The 24493-nt window shown below is 39.5% G+C and overlaps 1 protein-coding gene and 1 long non-coding RNA gene across 2 annotated transcripts; both read right to left on the bottom strand.

The window, feature by feature from the left end:
- Positions 1 to 4803: 4803 nt before the first annotated feature.
- On the bottom strand, positions 4804 to 24155 carry LOC119648133 (4-aminobutyrate aminotransferase, mitochondrial). The gene is made up of 5 exons (XM_038049676.1): positions 23909 to 24155; positions 23711 to 23826; positions 12707 to 12878; positions 12470 to 12632; positions 4804 to 6589 (listed from the first exon to the last, which is right to left on the bottom strand). The coding sequence occupies exons 1-5, from the start codon at positions 23961 to 23963 to the stop codon at positions 5620 to 5622; spliced, it is 1476 nt and encodes a 491-aa protein (XP_037905604.1). The 5' UTR covers positions 23964 to 24155; the 3' UTR covers positions 4804 to 5619.
- Positions 20344 to 21203, bottom strand: LOC119648134. Its single transcript, XR_005249020.1, has 2 exons — positions 20824 to 21203; positions 20344 to 20766 (listed from the first exon to the last, which is right to left on the bottom strand). It is a non-coding gene; the product is annotated as an uncharacterized LOC119648134 (long non-coding RNA).
- Positions 24156 to 24493: the final 338 nt, after the last annotated feature.

The raw sequence follows: 24493 nt of genomic DNA on the forward strand, positions 1-24493 counted from the left end.
TTTGAGATAGAATTCCCGGAGTTGCTGAAGATGCATAGAGCCTGGGAATACCTGGTCTATGCAAAGGATCCATATCCGAGAATTTTATACACGCTCTTTGGAATTCGTCCCGAACTTCAGCGGAAACCTCAGCTGGACGGTGGAGAAGAGTGCTTTGGCGAGTACTGAAACTGTTACCTGCAGTGCGGTGTGGTGTTGTTGATGCCGCCGCCTCTGCCCCCATCGACTCTAGGTTACCAGTTTCCCCGATGACCTCAAGTCGAACACGCTCCCTGATGGTGGCCGGGATTTTGTCGTAGGAGCGGATGATGAAGAGGTTTATTTCTTCAATCCATTGCATTGGTTCCATACAATTTATGAATTCGCGATGAACGCTCGATAACGACTACACCGTGATACAAGCAGATTTTAAAATGTGTATCGCAAAGAGCATTTTCTGTTGTTATTCTGCTTTGTTCTATCAAACTGCAGAAGTTTAAGCTGTATTACATTTTCTCACATTTATTTCTTGTTATTTTTCTATAGTTAAGCAAGGGAAGCAATGTTTCCGTTGCTTTCAATGACGCTACGCCACTGATATATTTCTACACACAGTTTCAACCTCAATAGCCAGTCGGAACACCGGAAGCTCGCGCTTCGGGTATAAAGGTTTTGTGTTCATCTTATGTAAGAAATTTCAACGCACATTTTTCTATCCGTATATATGATAGCTACAAATCCAACATAATCCTTCATATTTTTCCAAACTACGAGACATACGTACATATTACAGCCATAATAGATATTACGCTCACCCTAAACGAAAAAACTGCCTATTTCCGAATACTGTACACATATATGCACGTATATAAATTGATCGTACCCATATTTCCATATACTATTATTAACTTTATTTGTGCAGATATCGGAACCGGATATATTTTGAGGCCTAGATTTCGTAGAGATGCACCACTGTGACTTTCAGGTTTTTCGGTTGGATAGGTTCTGAGAACGAGACCTGCTACATTTTTTGGGGGTCATATTTGGAGCCCTCACTCCCCTATGTTTCACCCAATATCAAATATTGAACCAGTTTCGAAAAGTACTAATTGAGACCTTTCATTTGATACCCCACATGGAAAGGAGAAGAAGGCTTTTTTGAGCAGCTGAATATAAAATGTTAGATATCGCCTTCTGTTTGTAGTTAAGTCTAAAATTAATAGACCATTAGCTTAATCCCAACTACAATTTTATTTTATTATGTATATATATATTTCGGGAGCAACTTACTCCCTTCATCAGTACAAAGCTAATGAAAACAATAACGATTCTATGGTGCTCGAACTCCGATATCAGGAGAAACCCCTAAAAGGGAAATGTAGTCTGCGCCGCGGTAAAAATAAATTTACTATTACGCTGGTGAAGAAGCAGATGCGGCAAATAATCACGATTTTAAAATCGCCTACCGCAACACGAAGTAATTTGTAAGTGCAAATATTTCCATAGTCCGGCTCGGCACTATTATGAGCAGCAGAAGAGGTGGAAAGGCACTCCACCACGATTCTCATCTGCACACCTTATGTTATGTTCGAGAAATAACATAGGGGCAAAAACTGCTTTACTGCAGAAATAATGATTAAAATAATTCCGGCAGCGTCAAAGAACAGACTGGTTTCTCCTCTATACCCTTCTGCACCACCAAAACCAACACCCTGCAAATCATATTGGAGCAATGTTCGGGGTTTAGACATTTCACATTTCATCGAGCTTTGAACTGGCCAGTTATTCGACGAACAAACCAGTTACCCATGTTAATGGGAAGACGGATGTGGTAATGGATATGTCACAAGTCAAAAAGTCGCGACAACTCCATTGCTGGCTATTCCATCCAATGGACACTACTACACCAGGATGGCCAACAAGTGGGTTAGAACAGTGGTGGATGGGTACAGGCTTCTATGGATTCCTGAGTTTGTTTAGGATAGCAGAATTTGCACCAAACTTCCCAGTATCATGTTTCATATTATGGCTCGCATGTATGATTCCAGGATGAACTTAACGAGCTCACTTTCAGTAACTTTACAAAATATAGTAACATGCATACTATTATTACCGTTATTTGAGCAGATATCGAGATGGAGAGTTTTTGAGGTCTGGATGTTATATTGAAGTACAATCAGGATTACATACATATATACCTTCAATCTTGTTTTCACCTGAATGAATTTCAGGAAATAAGATGCCCTGCACTGTTTACACTTTTACTTCCCTCTTGAACTTATGCAGAACCTGAGTGTATCTGTATATTTTTTCGTTCATAAAATCTTAGAAAGACAAGTCCGCTATAGCTGATCATGCGAAAATTTGGTAGTGAATGTAGCAATTACCTTGCCTCGTGAGGAACTGGGTAATGTGGTAGTTCGTTTCTCCATGTTTCCGCTGAAACCATACTCTAACGTTGGGAATGAACCTGTACATCCACCAATCCTTCAAAGACTTCTCCCATCTCCGTTGCCAACGATCATGCAACTCCTAAGTTCTGAGCGATCCTTCATACATCTCGCATAGTATAGTACACTTGTTTCATTCACCGTAATGTCGACTGGGATCATGTCCGCCAGCATCAATACTGTCTCATCGAATGTGGTTCTAAAACCGCAGCAAATTCTCAAAGCCATCAGCCGGACAACCGAATTCTCCTGCTTCCTTTTCTCAGAGTTCGCAATCGCCTCCGCCGAAACACGCGCAACGTGTAAAGCTAAACGGATAGCACCATACCGGCCAGAAGCAATCTTCTACAGTGTTTGGACCCACCAATATTAGACAACATTTGGGCACCTGCTGCTGCCTGCAATATACCGATGGTCCACACCCTCCTTTCCTTTGAACGGTGTGCAAATTGGGTCCGCTCAACAGTCCTTGCGGATGTAACCCTTCGCTCTGCTTCTCTACAGGAAGCACGCTTCTGCATTGCTCGATCTGTCATCTGCACTGGAACATGATTTCGCGATGCGACAGACGCCAAGGCATCTAAGGCACCGCTTCAGTTCCACCTCCCTAAGACGGCACAGAATGACAACAGTTTGCGTGCTGCCTCCACTGGTAGCTTGAATATGGCGATTTGCGTCCCACCGTAGGTTTTTCGCAGCATTTTAACCACTGAATCTTGAAGTCCAATAAGGTTGAACTCCTTTTTTCGTAGGCGTCGCGAGCTTCCCCCTTTGTGATGACCTCATGTATATTCTTGCAGACTATAGAGATCTCCGACCTGCTAGGCCAGATTTCGGCTTCCTGTCCTAAGGACTTTCCAATTTGACGGAGGCATTTGGATTTCTACAACTTCAACATAAGGTCTCCTTTCTGGGACTATCTAATGCGGCTAACATTATGTCCCAGATTGGTGAATGTCCTGAGAATGTCAGCGTTTGACCCTTCGCTCGTTTGGAGATAATAATAAGCACCGGTCGTATCCTCCTCCTATCTCTCCTTTTCCGAAGTGTCACCTTTCTTCAGCCGTCCTTCTTACCTGCTCAACTTTTTGGGAGGGAAGGCCGCCATCCCCATTAAATTTGAGCAGAATCTTGAAAATATAATCCTCCATACATGGGAGGGAGATTCGGGGGTTAAATAGAGCATGCTTGGATCGAGAACTCAATCTCATAAATTATGCAACCGGAAAAATTAACATAAACTTTATCTTCAGGGGACCTTTTCCTCCCAAAAATTCTTTGAATCTTGACAAGACTCTCTATTAATATGCCTGCTTGGGCACTGCGCCAAGCACTGTACTTGAAATATACCTTGCTGTTATGAAATATACCTTATATTATGTATATAATATATACAATATGAATGTTTGGCGTGTAAACCATGTCTATGCGATATCGATGTCAGCCTTAGTAATGTGCTTCAACTCACCCTTAGATTTTCCGGGAAACTTGCGTTCCTCTCCATTGCTCTACGCCACATAGTTCTAGGGAGCCCCTCTCAGAGGTTCCATTGTATAACCCGCATTGGAGTCATTGCCTTTTCCCAGTACGGGCCACAATTGTTATCTAATCAAAACACCGACAGGAATCTCGTCTCTATATAGACTAACTTCTTCATTAGTTATTATTTCATGTTAACTAACCCTGGTGAACTGACGCAGACATCAATTAATAAAAGCGGATTTAGCGCTATCGTAGATTGGCTCATATATATGAAGTGGTTGGCGCTTTCGGTGTTTTGTCCATTAATGCAAATTCTCTCCTTCTCCAAAACAAAAACCAAGGTCGATAACTCAGTGAAAGAGCGGGCATATTGGGGCATTGTTGTAGTCGAGGTGTTTGAAGAAAGATGACATAGCCAATTGAAAATATCCGCTGGTCAAGGCCACATGGGGAGTGTCATCGAAAACGAAGAGAAGTAATTTCGGTGTCAAAATTCCGCAGTGATCGGCCCTGCTTTGAACTTTCTAATTGTTCAGAGATTGTATCTGGATGCAACACGTGACATGTGCCATCATATGGCGCATCGTTCGTAAGTAGAGCATTCCAGATACACTGCCTGTTTACGTTTTCGGAAAGTATCTCGGAGCCAATGAAGAGCAGGTGAAGCGGAGATCTAAAATCTATACACTGTTTCCCAATGATCCCTAATGGTATTAATATGGTCGCTACATGAGGATCCAGAGAGGAAACCTGCTTCCTGTCAATAAAATTTTCGAGGTGATTTTAGCTATTATTTTCGGGACCCCAGGAAGCACGAAAATACCATAGTATATTATAAAATAAAAAAAAATCGCGGTTAGCAGGAAAAAAATATGAATGAAATTATTTTTTCAAGAATAATCTTTTAATGTTCTTCTCACAGATTTAACATACAATATTTATAGCTGTTTCATTTCTTTTTAAATTCCATTTTGAACATGATATTTGTGCAATTTTTGTGATTTTTCAACTAAAAACAGTACATCTATTAAACACCAATATTATTACTTTTCAATGGCTAATTGGAAGACGTTGATTGCTTCATGAGGAAGACTATTGATTGCAAACATATTATACACTCCAGTGACTGAATGAATTCATACATAATATATTAAACTTAAAACTTACAGAACAAACTAGGAACAAGGAATAAATGCATTCTTGTTTTTGAAAAAAAAATCAATGGCTAATGTTAAGGTGCCATTTTTACTTGAACTAAATGCAACGCAAATTTACAGGTTTTTTTATAGAAAATTATTTACCATAAAATAACATATATTTTGAGCAGTTTTCCTTCTTTAATTGTTTGTGCGGCAAAGCAATTCTGCGGAATGTGGAATAGGTTCTGAGGTTGTTGGGTGCATTTGGAAGTAGACCACTTAGCATACAATAGGCAAATTTGGCTAGTGAACGTGGCAGCAATTTGTTCCTTTTAATAAATAATGAAGACGTTCGTGTTTGACACAATATTGTTACGTTCAGACATTCAGGAACACTTGTAAGGTAATTTTCACTCATTATGTTATGAGCTGAACTTCAAGCCTAAGTCACTGAAAACTTGTTTCCATCTCCCGTTCTGTAATACCGCCATCATAGAAAGATCTACTCCAAATGCTTCTACCTAATTATCTATCTGCTCAATTTTTACTTTTCTTGCTTTTTAGATAGTTTACAATTCTTTCAATACTTGACGGAATTTATCCAAGAAAATATCAGCATGCTTTTCCTCAAATATTAAAGCGGGACGGAAGCGAATAGATAATTCACCACATCCACCCGATTGAATACCCTTTTGTTTGAGCCTATGGATTATATCATCTCGCAGTTTTCCATTCTTACAATTAATAGCTAAGAAAGTGCCTCGACCACGTGTCGAATTCAGCAAATGTGAGTATTCCTTTTCAATGGCTAACAAACCACCCTTAAGACGATTACCAGCACGTGCGACATTATCGAGAAGTGAATCGCGTTTAATAACGTCTAGAACGCGTTCCAGCAAGACAAGTTTGCCTGGATCTCCCATCCATGTGTTGAATACGCGATATGATTCCTTAGGTTTGAATTCAGGGGCATGGAAATAGCCACCCAATTGCATTTTTTTACTGAAGGTAACTACATCTGGTGGGGAGGGTAAATTGAAGTGTTCATGACACCACATTTTTCCAGTTCCACCGCCTCCTGTTTGTACTTCGTCGATAAGCAAAGCTGAACCGTTTCTCTTGGCAATAGCCTGCAATCCTTGGAAGAATTCTGGCGAGGCTTCGTTGTCACCACCCTCACTCTGAATCGGTTCAATAACAATACCAGCGACTGGTATATTTCTCTTGGCATACTGACTAATAAGGTCTTCTACTTCAGCCAAGCATCGTTCGTCCTCTTCTTTGTTGTCACGGACGTTTTCCTCCAAAGGATATTTATAATGTGGGAAAGAAGCAATCGGCCAGTCGAAGGATGGAATATCGATTTTGTGGATGTATTTTGAATGTGTGGTTGCAAGAGCTCCTAAGGTACGACCATGGAATGCTCCTTTGAATGAAAGCAAACTTAAATGAGGTGATCCTGGTGGCATGTTGATCATACATGAATTCTTTTCGGCATCAGTGAATTCTATTTTTTCACCACGTTGAATTCGACGATACCTGGAAAATTATATAAAGAATCAATAAGAATATAGCATAGAAAATAAAAAAAAACATTCATACAAGGTTTGTTTTATTTGATCATAGCAAAGGTAGGTAGGTATCTGTTGTCGCTTCGAGGAGCCCTGTTAGGGCAGTGGAGCGCCGTTTTGATGTCATATATATCTAAAACTGTGACTTCGTGTCAAAGGAAAGATGAGCGGAACCCAGTCGGCTTAATTCAGAGCCAATCCATAGCATTTCCGAAGAATAACATCACCCCCACCCCATAAATCTCTTTGAGATCCTTAGCTTGGCTCTAGTTAGAGCTGGACCATCGCAAAGGAAGTGATTAATGGTTTTTCCCTTTTCTCCGTAACTTCTACAATGCGAATTGTATTGTATTCCTAGTCTGCCGTCCTATAATCCAGTACGCATTTGTGCGTATCTGGGCTCAAACGCTTTTGTAGTCCGGTTTTGTTGCAGAAGGCCCAGATGCTCCTTAACTAAACGTAAGTGGTGAGCCCTCGCCATCTGAAGTCAGCGGCTTTCAAGTAGTGCGAGTAGATTCCATCCCCACAGACCCAGAACTTTGAGTGTGTCCCTGCCAGCACAAAGTTGTGACGGCCGCTTAGTTGTCGGTCAGAACGGCTATGTTATCGGTAGTCCTCCAGTAACGACAGTACCTCCACTTGGGATTCACTGGCATATCCCGTAAGACCGTACAACTCGGCACACTATGCGTATTTGAAAACACTACCGCTTCGATTTCACCTTCGATTCGAAGGTAAAGAATACTGCGTCATAACTTCGCAACACACCGCCGGTATTCCACTCTGCCTTGGTAGGAAAGTCAATCGCAAAATTCCTCTTGAAGCTCAGCCTGCATGTGGCGGAGATACTTCAGGATGCTATATCGCCGCCCACCAAATTCCGTAGCTTCATTTCTTTGAAAAATGCGTTCATTTTTTGGATGTGGACAAATTTTCGTTTGCTGTTAATCATTAATGTATGTCTTTTTGAAATTCTGTACCATATACTTTTCACGGTATAGGAAGCTACCAAATTGTACGTATTCTCTAGCTGGGTTCCAGCGATTTTTAAATCCAAGATTTAGATGGTACGTTATGGAAAATAAGAACTAAACCACGAGTCTCCCATGCATCATAATTTCGAAATGACCCTGATTTAAATATGCCGAATTGAAATCGATGAGTACAATATTATGGGCTAATACCCTGGAGGAGAGGAGAAATGTTTTATCAGCCCCATGTAGCCCCGGTTTTAACATCAAAAGCTTGTGAACTTCTTAGTTTCTCATCATCTGAGCATACTGTTCAAAATGGAAGATTAATTAGGTTGCCTTGAATGGCGGCCTATATAAGTTAAGCATATCACGATTGGAAGAAGAGTTAGCCTATCAAAAAAGGCATTGACATTGTAGTAGGCTAGTAGTATGGAGACAAATCGATAAACGTGAGGAACACCAAGGTGATGACAACGAAAGTGCAAGTTGCTTCAAATAGGAACGGAAGCACTTAACGTATATATGTGTATAAATGGCGTTATTATCTCCTACGTGAGGCATCGCGCGTCAACTACACATACGCCCCATTGCCATGCGTTCCAGTTCCCTCCAAGGCTTAATACTTCACCTCAATTCATTCTGATTTGGCTATTAGTGAAGGCGGAATCTGTCATGCAAGGGACGATGTTGTTGTTATGAGTAACATATTATTGAAAAGATGGAAAAAAACAAAAAAAAAAAAAATAAACAAATATTTTAGCAGTTAAACTTAAAGTTTAGGAATTACATATAAGGGGGAGAACTTGAGAGACAAACACGGATACTTCCTAGGAGACGACATCCGGATCCCACCGGAAACAGTTGTTAGACTGGCGAAATTTTGCGAGATGAAGGTGCTACCACTTCTCCTCTCAATGCTAACGTCAATCATGAAATCTTGGACACTAATCGAAGAGTTGAGATCCTCCTTGAATTTATCCTTAGTCGACTGATATCCGACGTCAAATCACGATACAAATCCCACTGCCACCAGTGAGATTTGAACCACTCAACTAACCATTCAACCATTCAGACACTATCCTCACTAATAAGCTAGAAATATATAATCTAGAGAACATACCAATATTCGTGATTAACCATAGTTACTAGACATAACTCTAGGGAACAGTCTAATGAACGGATTGATGGAGGATGTCGGATGAGCCCTCTATGTCGAATCACAAAATATTCAAATTCGATATTTAAAACAACTCGGAAGTAGAAAGAATAGTTAGAAATGCCAGGAGAAAAAATTGGGACCCCTATGCAAAGCACAGTGACTTTCATCTACATGGAAACAAGTCTTATCAGCTATCTTGCTAAGACAATCACATCATCAACGGATATACCCTGGTAGAATACGAACCTAGCCAAAATGAGAACGGAGGTCCGAAAACTCTTCAGGGGGCGAAACGAACCGAAGGCTAGTAGAGGTGCAAAACACCCTGACGACCTGTAACACGATTAGGAAAGCAAAATGAAACAGCTTCTAGCGAATTCTGTGAGTGGATCATCTAGGCTATACAAAGCTATAGCCAAAGACAAAGCAATACCTTCTGTCTTTACAAAGAAGGAATCGAGAATGAGAAGAAAGGGTACATCTGCTTCTCAGAACCCACTTCCCGGGATCCTGCCTACGGTGAAAGACAATAAAAGTTTGCCTGACATCTCAACAACAAATGAAAAAGGAAAATTGGAAGTTAGTAAAAGACATTATCAAGAACACTACTCAGGGTTGTCTTCGGGGCGTGATACTGTCATTGCTAATGTGAAGTATGGTAGCTGACACCTGTAGAGGAAAATATGAATATACCTTTTGTAACAGAATCCAAACTCAACTACGAATCACTAACAACTGGTGCAGGTAACCAGGGCTGCGCATAAATCTTGCCAAGGACAATTTTGTACTATTTACTAGGAAGCGTACGCTTCACCACCTGAGAGCCATTAGATTACATGGCATGAAGGCGAAACGAGCAATAAAGGTCAAATATTTAGGAATCACAACAGACCAAAAACTACTCTGGAAGATACATGTTGAAAATGTATGTCGAAAAGCCACAAAGATGTTGATAACTTGCAGATTCATCGCAGGGCATGCATCCCGAAAATGCTGTGTGGCCAGAAATCACATCATTCACCGTCATTCGAAAATTACTTTCTTTCCCCAAACGAAAAATAATCATCATCATCATCAACAGCGCAACAACCGGTATCCGGTCTAGACCTGCCTTAATAAGGAACTCCAGACACCCCGGTTTTGCGCCGAGGTCCACCAATTCGATATTCCTAAAAGCTGTCTGGCGTCCTGACCTACGCTATCACTCCATCTCAGGCAGGGTCTGACTCGTCTTCTTTTTCTACCAGAGATATTGCCCTTATAGACTTTCCGGGCTGGATCATCTTCATCCATACGGATTAAGTGACCCGCCCACCACAACCTGTTGAGCCGGATTTTATCCACAATCAGACGGTCGTTGTATCGCTCATAGATTTCGTCGTTATTTAGACTACGGAATCGTCCATCCTCATGTAGGGGGCCAAAAATTCTTCTGAGGATTCTTCTCTCGAACGCGGCCGAGAGTTCCCAATTTTTCTTGCTAAGAACCCAAGTTTCCGAGGAATACATAAGGACTGGGAAGATCATAGTCTTGTACAGTAAGAGATTTGACCCTATGGTGAGACGTTTCGAGTGAAACAGTTTTTGTAAGCTGAAATAGGTTCTCTTGGCAGCCAACAACCGTGCGCGGATTTCATCGTCATAGCTGTTATCGGTTGTGATTTTCGACCCTAGATTGGAAAAATTTTCAACGGGCTCAAAGTTGTAGTCTCCTATCTTCATGGTTTTCGTTTGACCAGTGCGATTCGATGTTGTTCATTCTTTTGGTTTTGGCGCTGACGTTGCCACCATGTACTTCCTATTGCCTTCGTTAATGTGCAGCCCAAGATCTCGCACCAACTGCCGCCTGTTCAATCTGGATGAAGGTAGACCGTACATCTCGGGGTGTTCATCCAATGATGTCGATTACGTCAGCGTAGGCCAGTAGTTGGGAGGACTTGAAAAGGATGGTGCCTCTCGCATTTACATCGGCATCGCGAATCACTTTCTCCAAGACCAGGTTAAAGAGGACGCATGATAGGACATCCCCTTGTCTCAGACCGTTGTTGATGTCAAATGATTTTGAGAATGATCCTGCTGCTTCTATCTGGCCTCACACATTGGCCAGGGTCAGTCTAGTCAGTCTTATCAATTTCGTCAGGATACCGAATTTTCTCATGGCCATGTACAGTTTTACCCTGGCTATGCTATCATAGGCGGCTTTAATTGATGAAAAGATGGTGCAACTGATGTCCATATTCTAGCAGTTTTTCCATTGCTTGCCGCACAGAGAAAATCTGATCTGTTGCTGATTTACCTGGAGTGACGCCTCTTTGGTATGGGCCAATGATGTTCTGGGCGTATGGGGCTATCCGTTCTAGCAAGATAGCAGAGAATATCTTAGAGATGGTACTTAGCAACGTGATACCTCTATAATTGCTGCACTTTGCGATATCTCCCTTTTATGAGACAGATAATGCCTCTTTGCCAGCCGTCAGGCATTGATTCGCTATCTCACACCTTGAGCAGAAGTTGATCAACCACCTGTTGTAACTGGTCACCTCCATATTTAACCAATTCGACTGTAATTCCATCGACTTCTGGCGATTTATGATTTTTAAGCCTATGAATTGCACGGACTCTTTCTCCTATACTTTGTGGTGGCAGTATTTGTCCGTCGTCTTCAGTTGGTCGGACCTCCAACTCGCCGATGTTCTGGTTGTTCAATAGTTCACCAAAGTACTCAACCCATCGCTCCAATATGCCCATTCTGTCGGAAATCAAATTTCCCTCTTTGTCTCGGCAGGATGAGCATCGAGGTGTATAAGGGTTCATCCTGTTGACTTATTGATAAAACTTTCGCGCCTGGTGCGGTTGTTCTTTGTACTTTTCGAGTTCACAGACCTGTTGGTTCTCCAAGGCTTCCTATTTCCATCTGTGAAGTCGCTTCTTCGCTCGCCGGAGTTCATGGTAAGTCTCCGCGCGTGTCTGCGTCCTTTGAGAATGCAACATTACTCGGTATGCAGCATTCTTCCGTTCCGTTACTAGCTTACATTCATCGTCAAACCAGCCATTCCGACTCCTTTTGCGGTTGGGTCCAAGTATGTTTGTGGCCGTATTTATGATAATGTTCTTCAGGTGATTGTGAAGATCATTTGTTGATGCTTCATCTCCAGGATCTCTCTTGACTGCGGCTATTGCGGCATCTATTTTCCTCTTATAGGTGTTGCGGAGGGCTGTGTTGTGAATGGCTTCAGTGTTAACTGCCACCTGATTGTCAGAGGGGATTCTGAGTGGTGTTGTTATTATAAACTTTTAAGGAGTGCCCTCATCAATCAAAGTAAAAATGAGCGATTTTATCTGCCTCCATCGCCCCCATTCTACGAACTTATTGAAAAAAAAAATGTCCTATGTTCCGTGAAATGCCAATTGCAAATTTGAATATGCAATATAAAATTTAAGGAATTTCGAAAACATCAGCCCATCTGCATACAAAGAATGATTGAGTTCAGAATACCGAAAGAGTATTCAAGGAAGAAGCCAACGGTATGGGATTTGTTAGAAGCCAATCTAACTTCAGGAGGACTCAAATGATATTGGTAATACATCCCTACTGACTGTACAGAAGTCGCAAATGTGGTTAATAATTCGGACGACCAATTATATGGTGTTTGGGAAGTCAAAGTACGAAACAAGTTACAAATTTACAAAATAATTGATAAACAAATAGAATTACCAGATGAATATGGATTTGTAGGCATTCTCGTTGGAGCATGATCCACACATCATTGTGGTTACATTTTGGAGGCCTTTCGGTGCAACAGTTAACAGGATATTTTCCAATTTTTTCGGCCAATCTTCTCCAGGGAAAACGCCAAGAGCAGGACGATTGATTAATGCTGTAAATAAAGGTAATTTTATTATGTATGAACACCATAAGCACGGAGAGTTTTGTATAATTTAATTTACTTACTTCGCAAGTTATGATCTTCTTTGAACGCTTTGATCATTTCAGGATGGTTGTAGCCCAAGGGCATTGAAGAGATTTGTGTGTAAACATCCAATAGTACATTTCCATCAGCATCGACCAAATAGTTTCCGATTGATTTATCATAATTGACAAATAGCTGAACAGCTTGGGCATTCTGTAATATGGATAAATCAGAAGTTTTTGATTTATTACGTACGAACTTATCTTTGCATCATTTGATATATAATACTTTTATCTGATTTGTACTTATGTTATTATGTAATATCAACAAAGGAAAGTGAGGTCGTGACAATGAAAAGTTCTCCTTGATATTGCCACCTTTATTCGCGAAATTCAAGTGCATTGTAGTGAACTGTTTTATCTTATCACATGTTTAGATTTAACCAACAGATTTTAATAGTCATCTACATACGTATACGTAAATAGATTAGAATTTCAAATGAAATTAGAAAAAAATATGTAATTTATGGCATTTGTTTGATACGAGAACTATGGGTATTCTGATTGTATCGATAAACACATGTTGGTGAGAGTGATTTGTTTAAAATGTGTACAATGGTTCTTATTATGCTGCGATTCCCTAGTGCCCTTTGGTATATTTGTCGAGCTTATATGGATCTATAGCCAGTTGGTAGACATATTGATAAGAAATATTATCAGACAAGCTTAAACTTCTAATTATATTTCTAATTAGTTGACTAATTTAAACACTCCATTGGCTATTTCACTTTACTAAATGTTACTGCTCGCCTCAGTTCAACATAGAACAATAACTTGCGTTTCCTTAAGCTACGAGTACAAGCATTAATTTATTTTAGCCATTTCACTGCACAAAACAAAATTCCCAAGCCTTAGGCACTTGGCGCAAACATTATAACCTCTAGTGTTTAGCAATAATGTTGCATTATAAGTATTTACCATACTTTAATTTTCATCGCACTTAGCACTCGTTACATTATTCAAACTCTAAATGGGTTGAATTTCATTAAATAAATTACACGTTGAATTCCAGGTTGTTATTGTTGATTTGAACTAGTTTATTTGGAGAATTGCCTAGCCTTGCTTGACATCTATTCATCGCATTGACCATTTCATCCTGAACAGTCAAAATTTTCAAGTACTCTAGAATCGTAGGTTGACACATACTCCATGGACATATATTCCTTCTTCTTGTGAGTGTCAACAAGAATTTCTGTTATTAGGGGTCTCAATTACTGATTAAAGGAATGTCAAGTGGTAAGAGTCGAGGGTCGGCGGTCCAAGAGGCGGGCTGACTGTATCTTTCCAGTTTTCCCCCGTGCCCCGGGTTCGAGTCTTGATTCCAATAATGAATGTCTGGATTTGACTCACTATGTAGCTTTATCACTTGTTCAGTATAAAATCTGATGATAGTGAAACTGAACTATATAATCATAAAAATGAAAGAGGAAAAAATGGCAATAAGAAAGAAGACACTTTGTGGCTCACAAAGGACTAAAGAGGAATCATATACATATAATACCACGTCTCATAAAATCTTAGGCAATAGCGAATCGAGTAAGTTCCGATCTTTTTTTCTTATCGGTATTGTCATTCTGGGTTTCAACTGAATGTATCGACTTCACAACCGTTTGTGATAGTTTGAAGTCGGTAGAACACTATATATGAGTTGCATGATCGTACATACAAAGGAATGTTACCAATAAAACGTTTAATGATATTTCAGCAAAATCTATTAGTTCCTCATTTCATTTCTCATGCGCTCCTTATATGATATTCGAGCTTCACAACAAGTAGTCAACTCTCTTTGCACATAACATGCTGATATCTCGACACTAAAGAAAATGTGATAGAGGGTGACTAGCTTTTTAGAGGGTTGACTTTCACATTTATTACAATTGGCATCCGAAACGACAACCAAACTTCCATAACAATTTTGCCAGTCTTCAACACCGACTGTGCGAGATAATATGTGGAACCGGACGGGACATGCTGGAGCTACCCCGAATGCTAACAGTTCGGCGAGATGAGAGCCGGAGTTCTTGGTTCTCAAATATTATCTCCCTGTCAGGACACAGCGATTTTATTCATGTGCCTAGACTCAATACAAAAAAAATATTAAACCCACCCGAGGTAAACTAACATAACCCCTTCAATTACGTCCAGATTCCAGAAGGCGAGGTTTATACTGCATCCTCCCAGGAAAAAAACGATTTCAAAAGAAGCTAATCTGAATTAACCAAGCATTTTCACAAAACGTAGAAGTGACAGACAAGAAAAGAATAACTTTCACACATTTCTACATAATTACGAATCACGAACTAAAAGGCCTACTCAAATCGGTTAAAGACCATGTCCTTTTTGTTTGTCGAAAAAGTGGAATGTATAGAACCCTCTGTACTGAATCCCAAAAGGCGTATGTGGGGCGATAACAGAGATTGGCAACCACGCGGTTTCGGCGAAAATTATAACGAACCAATCAGTTGGCCCAGTATGTCTAAGAAGATTCCACTCTATATTCGTAAGTTTCAAGATTCTCTTAAATGTTTCAGGAGGGCCACCAAAAAGCCTAGATTCAAATTGGACTGTTACACCATGAGTTCTTATTATTCCTGTGCGCATCACCAACGATATTAGCATGCGCACTCTAAGTCGGTACCAAGGCGTTAATAGACAAGTAATCAAATGGCGATTATAAACGAACCTGTAGAATACGTTCACATTCAAACTCATTTTTGAGACAATGAACCAAACATGGGCATTTGAGCACAACCTAGAAATAAAAGGCCAGGGCATCGAATTTCTTCATTCCTCCCTAAAAGATTTTGAGATATTTACTATGGCAAAGGCTCAAAGCCATTACTGTTTAATACCATTCAAAAAGAATCAATGAAAAACTGTTCAATCCTCAAGTCAATTTTAGAAAACTTACAAAATTTACTATTTATTTAATATTAATATGTTTGATAAAATATCCCCCAATTAAATGTACTTTTCAGAATGTGGAGAAGACGCCTATAGTGCTTGTTGAAGAAATGGTCATGTGCGGTGTCATAGTGAAAGATAAGTTACAAAATTAAGATATAAAGAAAAAAAGTTGAAAGTCAAAAACTGGGCGGTTTAGGTGTGAAACTGTTGTCTTTTTTGTACTTGAAACTATCGATACTGCATTCTTCATACCCACTTAGCAAGGGAGTGAAACTTCATTCCATTTTCCAAGATAATACAATTTTGAAAATAATAGTAGGATTTCCACTAAATTTTCCAATACCGGTACTATAATAATAATAATCGTTGGCGCAACAATCCATATTGGATCAGGGCCTTGAAGTGTGTTAGAGCCCGAGACCGTAACGGTACACTACAGTATAATGTAGGAGGCAATGTGGTCAACATTGCTGCGCTCGCCCGAGATGTTTACCCTGATTTGACTCAGGTACCCATTCACAGCTGAGTCGACTGATATTCGACGTCAAATCACGATACAAATTCCACTGCCACCACTGAGATTTGAACCGCGACCTTCCGTACGACAGTCTTGTGCACACACGATCCTATGATCCTATAAAAAATTAGTGTTACGGCCTTCATTTTAGGCCTACCCTAAGCCGTTAGTATTTTATCAGCCTGCCATAAGTCAATCCATGAAAAATTGACTAATGGGAAACTAATATACAACACGGCAAGAAAAAGATTCCTGAGAAATACCAAAATAAACAAGTCAAGTATGAAAAGATTTTACATTTTTGTTATATAAAATCATTTGAGTGGAATATTAACTTTCGCTATAATATTTTACGCTTGTCACTTAATGCATAGGAATAGTTTCTTTCATCACATACACCCACGGAATTCGCTAAAAGTAGGAATGAACACAATGGACCGGATTTACAAATGTATTTGGGAAGATTATGTTTCTTGCTAAGAACCCAGGTCTCCAAGGAATACATGAGGACTGCCAAGGTCATTGTCTTTTACAGTAAGAGTGTTGACTCTATTGTGGGATATTTCGAGCGGAACAGTTTTTGTAAGCTGAAATAGGTTCTGTTGGCTGCCGAGAAATTATCAGTGGTCTCAAAGTTGTAGTCTTCTATTTTTTTAAGGTTTTGTGTGAAACAAAACCTTATTAGAATCGATTCGATGTCTGTCTGTCCGTCTGTCTGTCTGTCTGTCTGTCTGTCTGTCTGTCTGTCTGTCTGTCTGTCTGTCTGTCTGTCTGTCACAGCCGATTTATTCGGAAACGGCTGGACCGATCGTCACGAAAATTGGTAGGAGTATGTAATCTGCCGTTCCCTTTACATGCAGCAACCGACGCCATTTTGCGTTAAGTTTAAGGGGGGGCTTCTCATACATGTGAAAGGAGGGTGCAAATTTTTTTTTCACAGAATGTGGCCATGTGGGGTATCAAATGAAAGGTCTCAATTAGTACTTTTCGAAACTGGTTCAATATTTGATGTTGGGTGAAACATGGGGGAGTGAGGGCTCAAAATATGACCCCCAAAAAGTGTAACAGGTCTCGTTCTCAGAACCTATCCAACCGAAAAATCTGAAAAAAATCACAGTGGTGCACCTCTACGAAATCTAGGCCTCAAAATATATCCGGTTCCGATATCTGCACAAATAAAGTTAATAATAGTATATTTCCACATTTTAGAAATTTATCCGGCACCCCCTCTTATGTTCATCCCAGAAGTACAAAATTTAGCATGCATATAGTAAAGAACATAGTGCACAGTTTGATCAAGTTTGAAGAAAATCCAATTATTACTAACAAAGTTATAGGGGGTAAAACTTTACCATGTTTTGTGAATTTCGTGCACTCTACAACCTGCATGACGTCATCATCACATATCATTTCGTCAATACCACAACGAAATGAGTTGTTATGGATGGGGTCGCAAAGAATTATTTTGTTTTAGTTTTTTAATCATTTGTATGTGAATATCAATTACTCCAACCAGACATGTGTGTATGTAGGTATATAGTATATGCGTGCTAATGAACTTTGCGGGTAGTACCTAATTCAGATAAATATAAGAAGTAAATCGGAAATATGGGTACGATCAATTGATATACGTGCATATATGTGTACAGTATTCGGAAATAGGCAGTTTGTTTGTTTAGGGCGAGCGTAATGTGTACGTATGTCTCGTAGTTTGGAAAAATATAAAGGATTATGTTGGATTTGTAGCTATATACGGATAGAAAAATGTGCGTTGAAATTTCTTACATAAGATGAACACAAAACCTTTATACCCGAAGTGCGAGCTTCCGGTATTCCGACTTGTTTTGCTCTCATTTGACCAGTGCTATTTGATGTTGTTGGCTTTTAGTTTTTGGTGCTGACGTTGTTACTATCGACTTCGTCCTGCCTTCGTTGGTGTGCAGTCCAATATCTCACGTCGCCTGCTCAATCTAGAAAAAGATAGATTGAACATCTCAGGTTATTGTTCCCTTGATGTGATATCGTCAGCGTAGGCCAATAGCTGGATGGACTTAAAGAGGATGGTGACTCTCGCATTTACAATAGCATCATGGAGCACTTTTTCACTTTTTAAGGTCAGCCTAGTCAGTCTTATCAATTTCGTCGGGATATCGAATTGGCCGTGTGCAGTTTCACCCTGGCTATGCTATCATAGGCGGCCTTGAAGTCGATGAAAATATGGTGCAATTGCTGGTCATATTCCATCAGTTTTTCTATCGCTTGCCGCACAAAGAAAAACTGATCTGTTGATGATTTCCCGATGATGTTCTCAGCGTGAAACCTCTATAATTGCTGCACTGCGTGACATCTCCCTTTTTATGTATGGGATAGAAATGCTTTTCTGTCAGTCATCAAACATTAACTCGCTGTTCCACACCTCGAGCAGAAGTTGATGAACCGCTTGGTGTAATTGGTCGCCTACATATACAGTTCGGCTATAATTCTATCAGATCTTGGTGACTTATGATGTTTAAGCCGTTGAATTGCACGGACTGTTTCTTCCATCTTCCGTCGTTGTTCCTCTCTGTCTCGGAAGGAAGAGCATCGACATGTATAAGGGTTCATCCTGCTGACTTGTTAGTTAAACTTGAGTACCTGGGACGGTTGCTCTCCATACTTTTCGAGTTTACAGGCTGCTGGTTCTCCCAGGCTTCTTTTTCTGTCTGTGAGTCGCTTTTCTGTTCGACGAAGTTCGTGATAAGTCTTCACGCGTGCCCGTGTTCTTTGAGAACGCATCATTACTCGGTACGCAGCAATCTTCCGTTCGGTTGCTAGTTTGCATTCATTGTTGAACCAGCCGGTCCGACTGTTTAAGCTTATAAATTTCGCACAAATAAACTGGATTTTAAGCCATGCAAAATGCTGACGTCATAATTAACGAGAATAATTGACATTCGAGTGAAATATTAAAGTTTCATTTATCAAGAATTTACTTTTCCCTAGCCCTTTTTAAGCTTTTGTGTAAAACAAAACCTTATTAAAATCAGTTTACTGTCTTTCTGTTTGTGACACCAATTATTTCAGAAATGTTTACTCTTATTGATAAGGAATTTGATAGAAAGGTGGGACCTGGAAATCTCATTGCATGCTGTGAGTAACCTAGTTCGTTTAAGGGGGGAGGTCCCCTACATGCAAAAGAGGGGTGAACATTTTTTTTTCATCGAGTATAGTCGTGGGGGATATCAAATGAAAGGTCTCGATTAGTATTTTCCGAAACCGATATTAGTTTTGGCATTGGTTACAAAGGGGAGGAGGGCGAGATCCGCAGAGGGTCAGTTACATCAAGGAACCGCTCTCAGAAATTATACACCCCAAATATATGAAAATCTACTGATCCACGCAAATGTTATCTAGGCCTCAAAATACTCTCCATACGAATACTTGTTTAAATCAAGTTAATAATAATATATTACCATATTCATTATAAGCATATTTTTTTTAGAAATTGATTAGGAACCCCTCTCAAGTTTCTGTTAGAAGTATCAATGCAGTAATGAAAGTTATACTATAGAGCACGATAATACCAAGTTCGGTAAAAATTGCATAACTACTAACAACTATAATACGTCAACTTTGTCACTTTTGTGCAAATTTATTGCATTCTAAAACTTCGAAAGTCAGTATCATATAAAAGTGAATGGTCTGACAAACTAATTGCATAACAAAAGTCAACTAATGGAGGTTTTTTTCGACTTTTCCTCCAGATATCATAACATGTATTTTTTCCATTTACTCCTTAGCGATAAGTTAGTTTAAGCCATAGATTATACCTTAGATTAAGCTAGGCTGTTAAGGTAGTACTTAAGTTAGGTTAATTTAGCATTGTATTTTTATAGGTTTAATAAAAATTGTTGTTTTCGCAACTAATTGCATAATGATTGTGAGAAGGATTCTAGCAGGGTTGTTTTTTGGGGCCGGAGCACTATGCCAACAAGATAGTGGTCCGAGTCTTTATTCGGCCCCCTAATCACGCAGTAAAAAAAAATACTGAGCTAATTTGGCCAGTGACTTGAACAATTTGCTTTTTAATGTAGTTTTCGAAATTATGCAACACCTGCAAGGTATTCCTTGTTCTAATAAGCAAAATAATGACTTATCGTGAAGGATAATCATAATGTACTTTATGAAATCATTTTATAAAATAAAATAATTTGAATCATGTTTAAAGTACCGTTTTAATTTAACCTAAAAAAAATTAAACAATATGTTCAAATTGCCTACTACTAACGCAAATGCAGGCGATGTATCTTCTCAAAAACGACCTCTTTATCCATCTTGCATTTCTTGCGACATTCAGCTCTTGGGCCGCGTTAGTTATTCACTGACGTAATTCATGAATATTATTTTTGGTTTTGCATAAACCTTTTCTTTTATGCAACCCCAGTAAAAAAATTTGGGTGTTCAAGTGTTCAAGTAGTAATCATATTTAATTTTGGCATCCTTGTTCATCTTGCGATTGCTCAGCTGAAATGTCTCTTAAAATTTCATCATCATAATCGACACGGGGTTTTCCTTCTCGAACGGGAAAGTGACAATTTTTCTCAATCTAACTAAGGCCAGTATCTCTCATGTAAACAGTCTTACAAAAAACAGAAAAAGACAGTAAATTATTCCACAATTGTTTACTATAAAGTACCTGCGCGGTCACAATGATTTGAGTTATTACTTTAAAAATGGATTTCTGAATCAGTGAAAAGGTTGTACTGTCACTTCCTTAATGAATACCTGGCAGTTGTTGTATAGTTTTGAGAACTAATCATATGTTGCTATTTGATTAATGAAATGCTTAATTAATATAGAAAATCTGAATCTAAAAATAAGAATTTTTTTAGGAGTCACACTCGAAAATCTGATTCAAGTGAACGATTTTAATGAATTCCATTGAATTGCCAATATCTCGAAAACCATCAATTTTTACTAAGGGCATTTCATATTCTATATCTATATCCGCCCTTTAAATATTACCGTTGACTTGTTGGACACCCTGTATGTTCTGACTTTCATCAAGGCTGAAAAATGGTGGCGTTCAACCAGCACGTGGTGAATTTTGTTGAAAGTAGTCCTGATATCATACCTGGAACAGGCTTCAAGGGTCCGTTCTACTACTTCGTAGAGGGTATCCTTCTCCGACTCTGCAGTCTCATCTGTAGGGGCACGAACGTTAACGAGGCCTATATTTCGAAATTTGCATAGCAAGCGTAGAATGCATGGTCAATCAAGTAACATTTAAGCTTATGTTTTCAAAGCCGATAAGAGCAGATTTCATCTCTTGTAATGCTGTTACACCAGCCTTATATTGGGACAGGATATCGGGTAGCTGTTGGGCTGTTCCATACAAAAATGCGCAAATCATTAGTCCGTTTTTGTTGCCGGGTTCGTCTTTGTAAAACCCATCCAGTCCGAGGCTCCTTTTGTGGTTTCGTAACAAATTGTTTTCCGTCAGCCCTACCCTACTCAGGATAAGTGAGGGATCCTAAGTCCACAACCACTTGTTGTTGGACCGGACCAAATGAACAGCAACTTACTCCCACGTCTCTTTGGTCCGCAGATCCCTCGTTTGGGGCATGACACCCAAGCATTAAAAAATTATAGGACAAACGGTTTCGTCCAGGGCGGAGGCAACTCGTCAGACACTGCCTCACCTCTGCCCCGGGACCGTGACCGCGAATGGCAACAGATGGAAAACGCTCTTTTATATATTTGGAAAAACACGCCAAGGGTGCGAATTATATCCAGTAGAAACCAATAGTTTGAGCCTGAGCTGGCTAAAGCTAAAATAATTGTTTAGGATAAGTGAGGGATCCTAAGTCCACAACCACTTGTTGGACCGGACCAAATGGTTGCCTCTGCCCTGGAGGAAACCGTTTGTCGTATAATTTTTTTCTGGAGAACCAGTTGGCACAATTTATCTCGTTTTTGGGCGCAATGTTTAATTAGTACCAAATGGTACAATTACAGAACCCAACAAACATCAATTCTGGAAAAGATACTGAGTTCTTGTACATACTTTTTTAGCTTAGTTTGAACTGATCTTCGGCTTTATTCTAATCTATGCATTCATATTTTATTTTGAAATAAGATTAGATCAAGTGAGCTCGTATGCATATAATAAGCTCAGTTAACGCTAAGCGAACTTAGATCCATGCGAATCACAAAATTAAGCACGCCCTCGTAAAATTTGCAGTGCTTTGTTCACACAATCCTTCTTCCGATAAACTGAAATAATGAACACATGTTGGATTTCCCAGGTTTATTGAATATTTCCAAAGCGAACGGATTTAGCACCATAAAAATCAAAGCAGCACTTGATACCGCCTAATTTCCATAATGCAACCAAAACAAATAGGAAGAACTCCACCATTTCAAGGCCAATATATTATTCTACCCAAAACCGGCAACATTACACTCTCACTAAGATAAAATAAACAATATAAATATAAATATGTGACTTTGTGGAAAGTAAAAGTGTGTTTTTTCTATCTCTCTGTCTCCCCTACAATAAATTCTATCTTCACCCACATTCTTAGCCCCGAATCAAAACTGTTGCTATGTATTGGACACATGTCTGTATAAGAATCTTAATAAATTTTGACTACTCGTGACGCCACACATAGACGTGGCTCTAATAAACACCGGCTTGTACGCATATACATTTATTAAATTTGTCTAACGCACGAACTGATAAATTTTTGAAAGATAAGTTTCTAACAAAATTTGTTGGCAGGCCCGGCAAAGTACAATAACAATATTTTTAAACATTAACGCCCGCTTGCCGGCAAAGGGGCAGCCATCAGGCGCCTAATGTTGTTATCCGAAAATTCAACTTACAAGTGGTTATCTAGTCTACCCTCTCTTTCGTCTTTCAAATAACATTTAGAGAAAAAATTGTCATAACAAAAAATGGCTAAAAATAAACCGGTCGGTCAGAAACACGCACTAGAAACATTTCTGAATCCGATCTTGATGCTTAGATGTTACTTGATTGACTCGTTGGGGTCTGAGTGGAGACTCCCAATGGAAAAATAATTTGAGTGTTTAAACAATCTTGGGTGATAAGACGCGCTGCTAAGAAAAAATTGCGATATCTTTGGGCCTAGAAACCGACTAATTTGGTGGTAATTAACGAACTCCTAATCTTATCATTGAAAGAAGTGGAATCTCCAGTACGAAAATACGCGGTCGGCGATTCAATGCCAAAACTGACGAAATTGCTTGAATTGTCTTTTTCCACCCTTGACTTTGAACCGCTTCGTCAAAGCTAATATTATTCGAATAATTTAAAATTACAGATTCGAATGTCGGCCAAATGGATCCAATGTGCAGTTTCTTTGTTAGCGCGTTGGAAAGCACTTCGAATTTTCCATTTCCAAAACAATTAAGCACATTTTTGAATCAGTTTCAGAAATAAATGTTGATTGAACTTTAAATTGATAATTGCCACTTTCCGTTATGTGTTGTTATAACTCCACTAAACTGCGTTGCTGGTATTGAACTATCAATTTTCACTGACAAAATTAACAAACCTGGATCTGATTCAGCTCACTGATGAGTGCCTTCGTTTTTGGACCGGGGACTTCAGTTTTCACGGAGGGTGATGCCGGCTCAGCCTGTGTCGCAAGAGCCCTCGAGCAATTGACTCCTTAAAATAAACGATATCGATTTATGCATTGCAACCACGGACATTCACAGGAAGCGCAAATGGTTACAAAACATCCACTCACCCTTTTTATAAAGGCAAGTGGTTGCCACTCTAGATACCAAACTTGGGCGAAGCATTTTGCTTGTACTAAAGGAAATAAAACACTTTTGAATATTAAACTGAGTTAAATTTAGAACTTTGGCCCAATCACTCCAAAGTTTCTTTAACACCTTTAAATGACTACTCCCGTTACAGCGATTCGAGCTATTAAACGTCCGCCTTTAATATCTAGAATGGAATGACTAGAAATTCGGAAGGCTCTCTGAAGAAATAGGTATGCCTGCAGAGTTTACCAATGCGGCGAGTACGCTTCTCATAGCACAATCACAAATAATGGATAGTCGCCTCTCATGATTGTAGGAGTAGAGAAGCATAGGTTGGATCGTGCGCACTCCAGTTCAGTTCCACAACAGCATGAGATTCCGTCCATTACGATGCCTCCCCTCGGAATTTCAACAGAGAAAGGTTGCACGGATGTTAAGTTAGCAGACCGGACAATTTCTACGTTTACGACTTAGATGCTATGATAGCGGTCAGTACGCTATCATCACAACTTGATTCTAATCAAAATCAATTACGAAGCTGCAAGTGTATCATTTGATTCCAT

The sequence above is a fragment of the Hermetia illucens genome, chromosome 2 (assembly GCF_905115235.1).
Source record: "Hermetia illucens chromosome 2, iHerIll2.2.curated.20191125, whole genome shotgun sequence".
Lineage (NCBI taxonomy): Eukaryota > Metazoa > Arthropoda > Insecta > Diptera > Stratiomyidae > Hermetia > Hermetia illucens.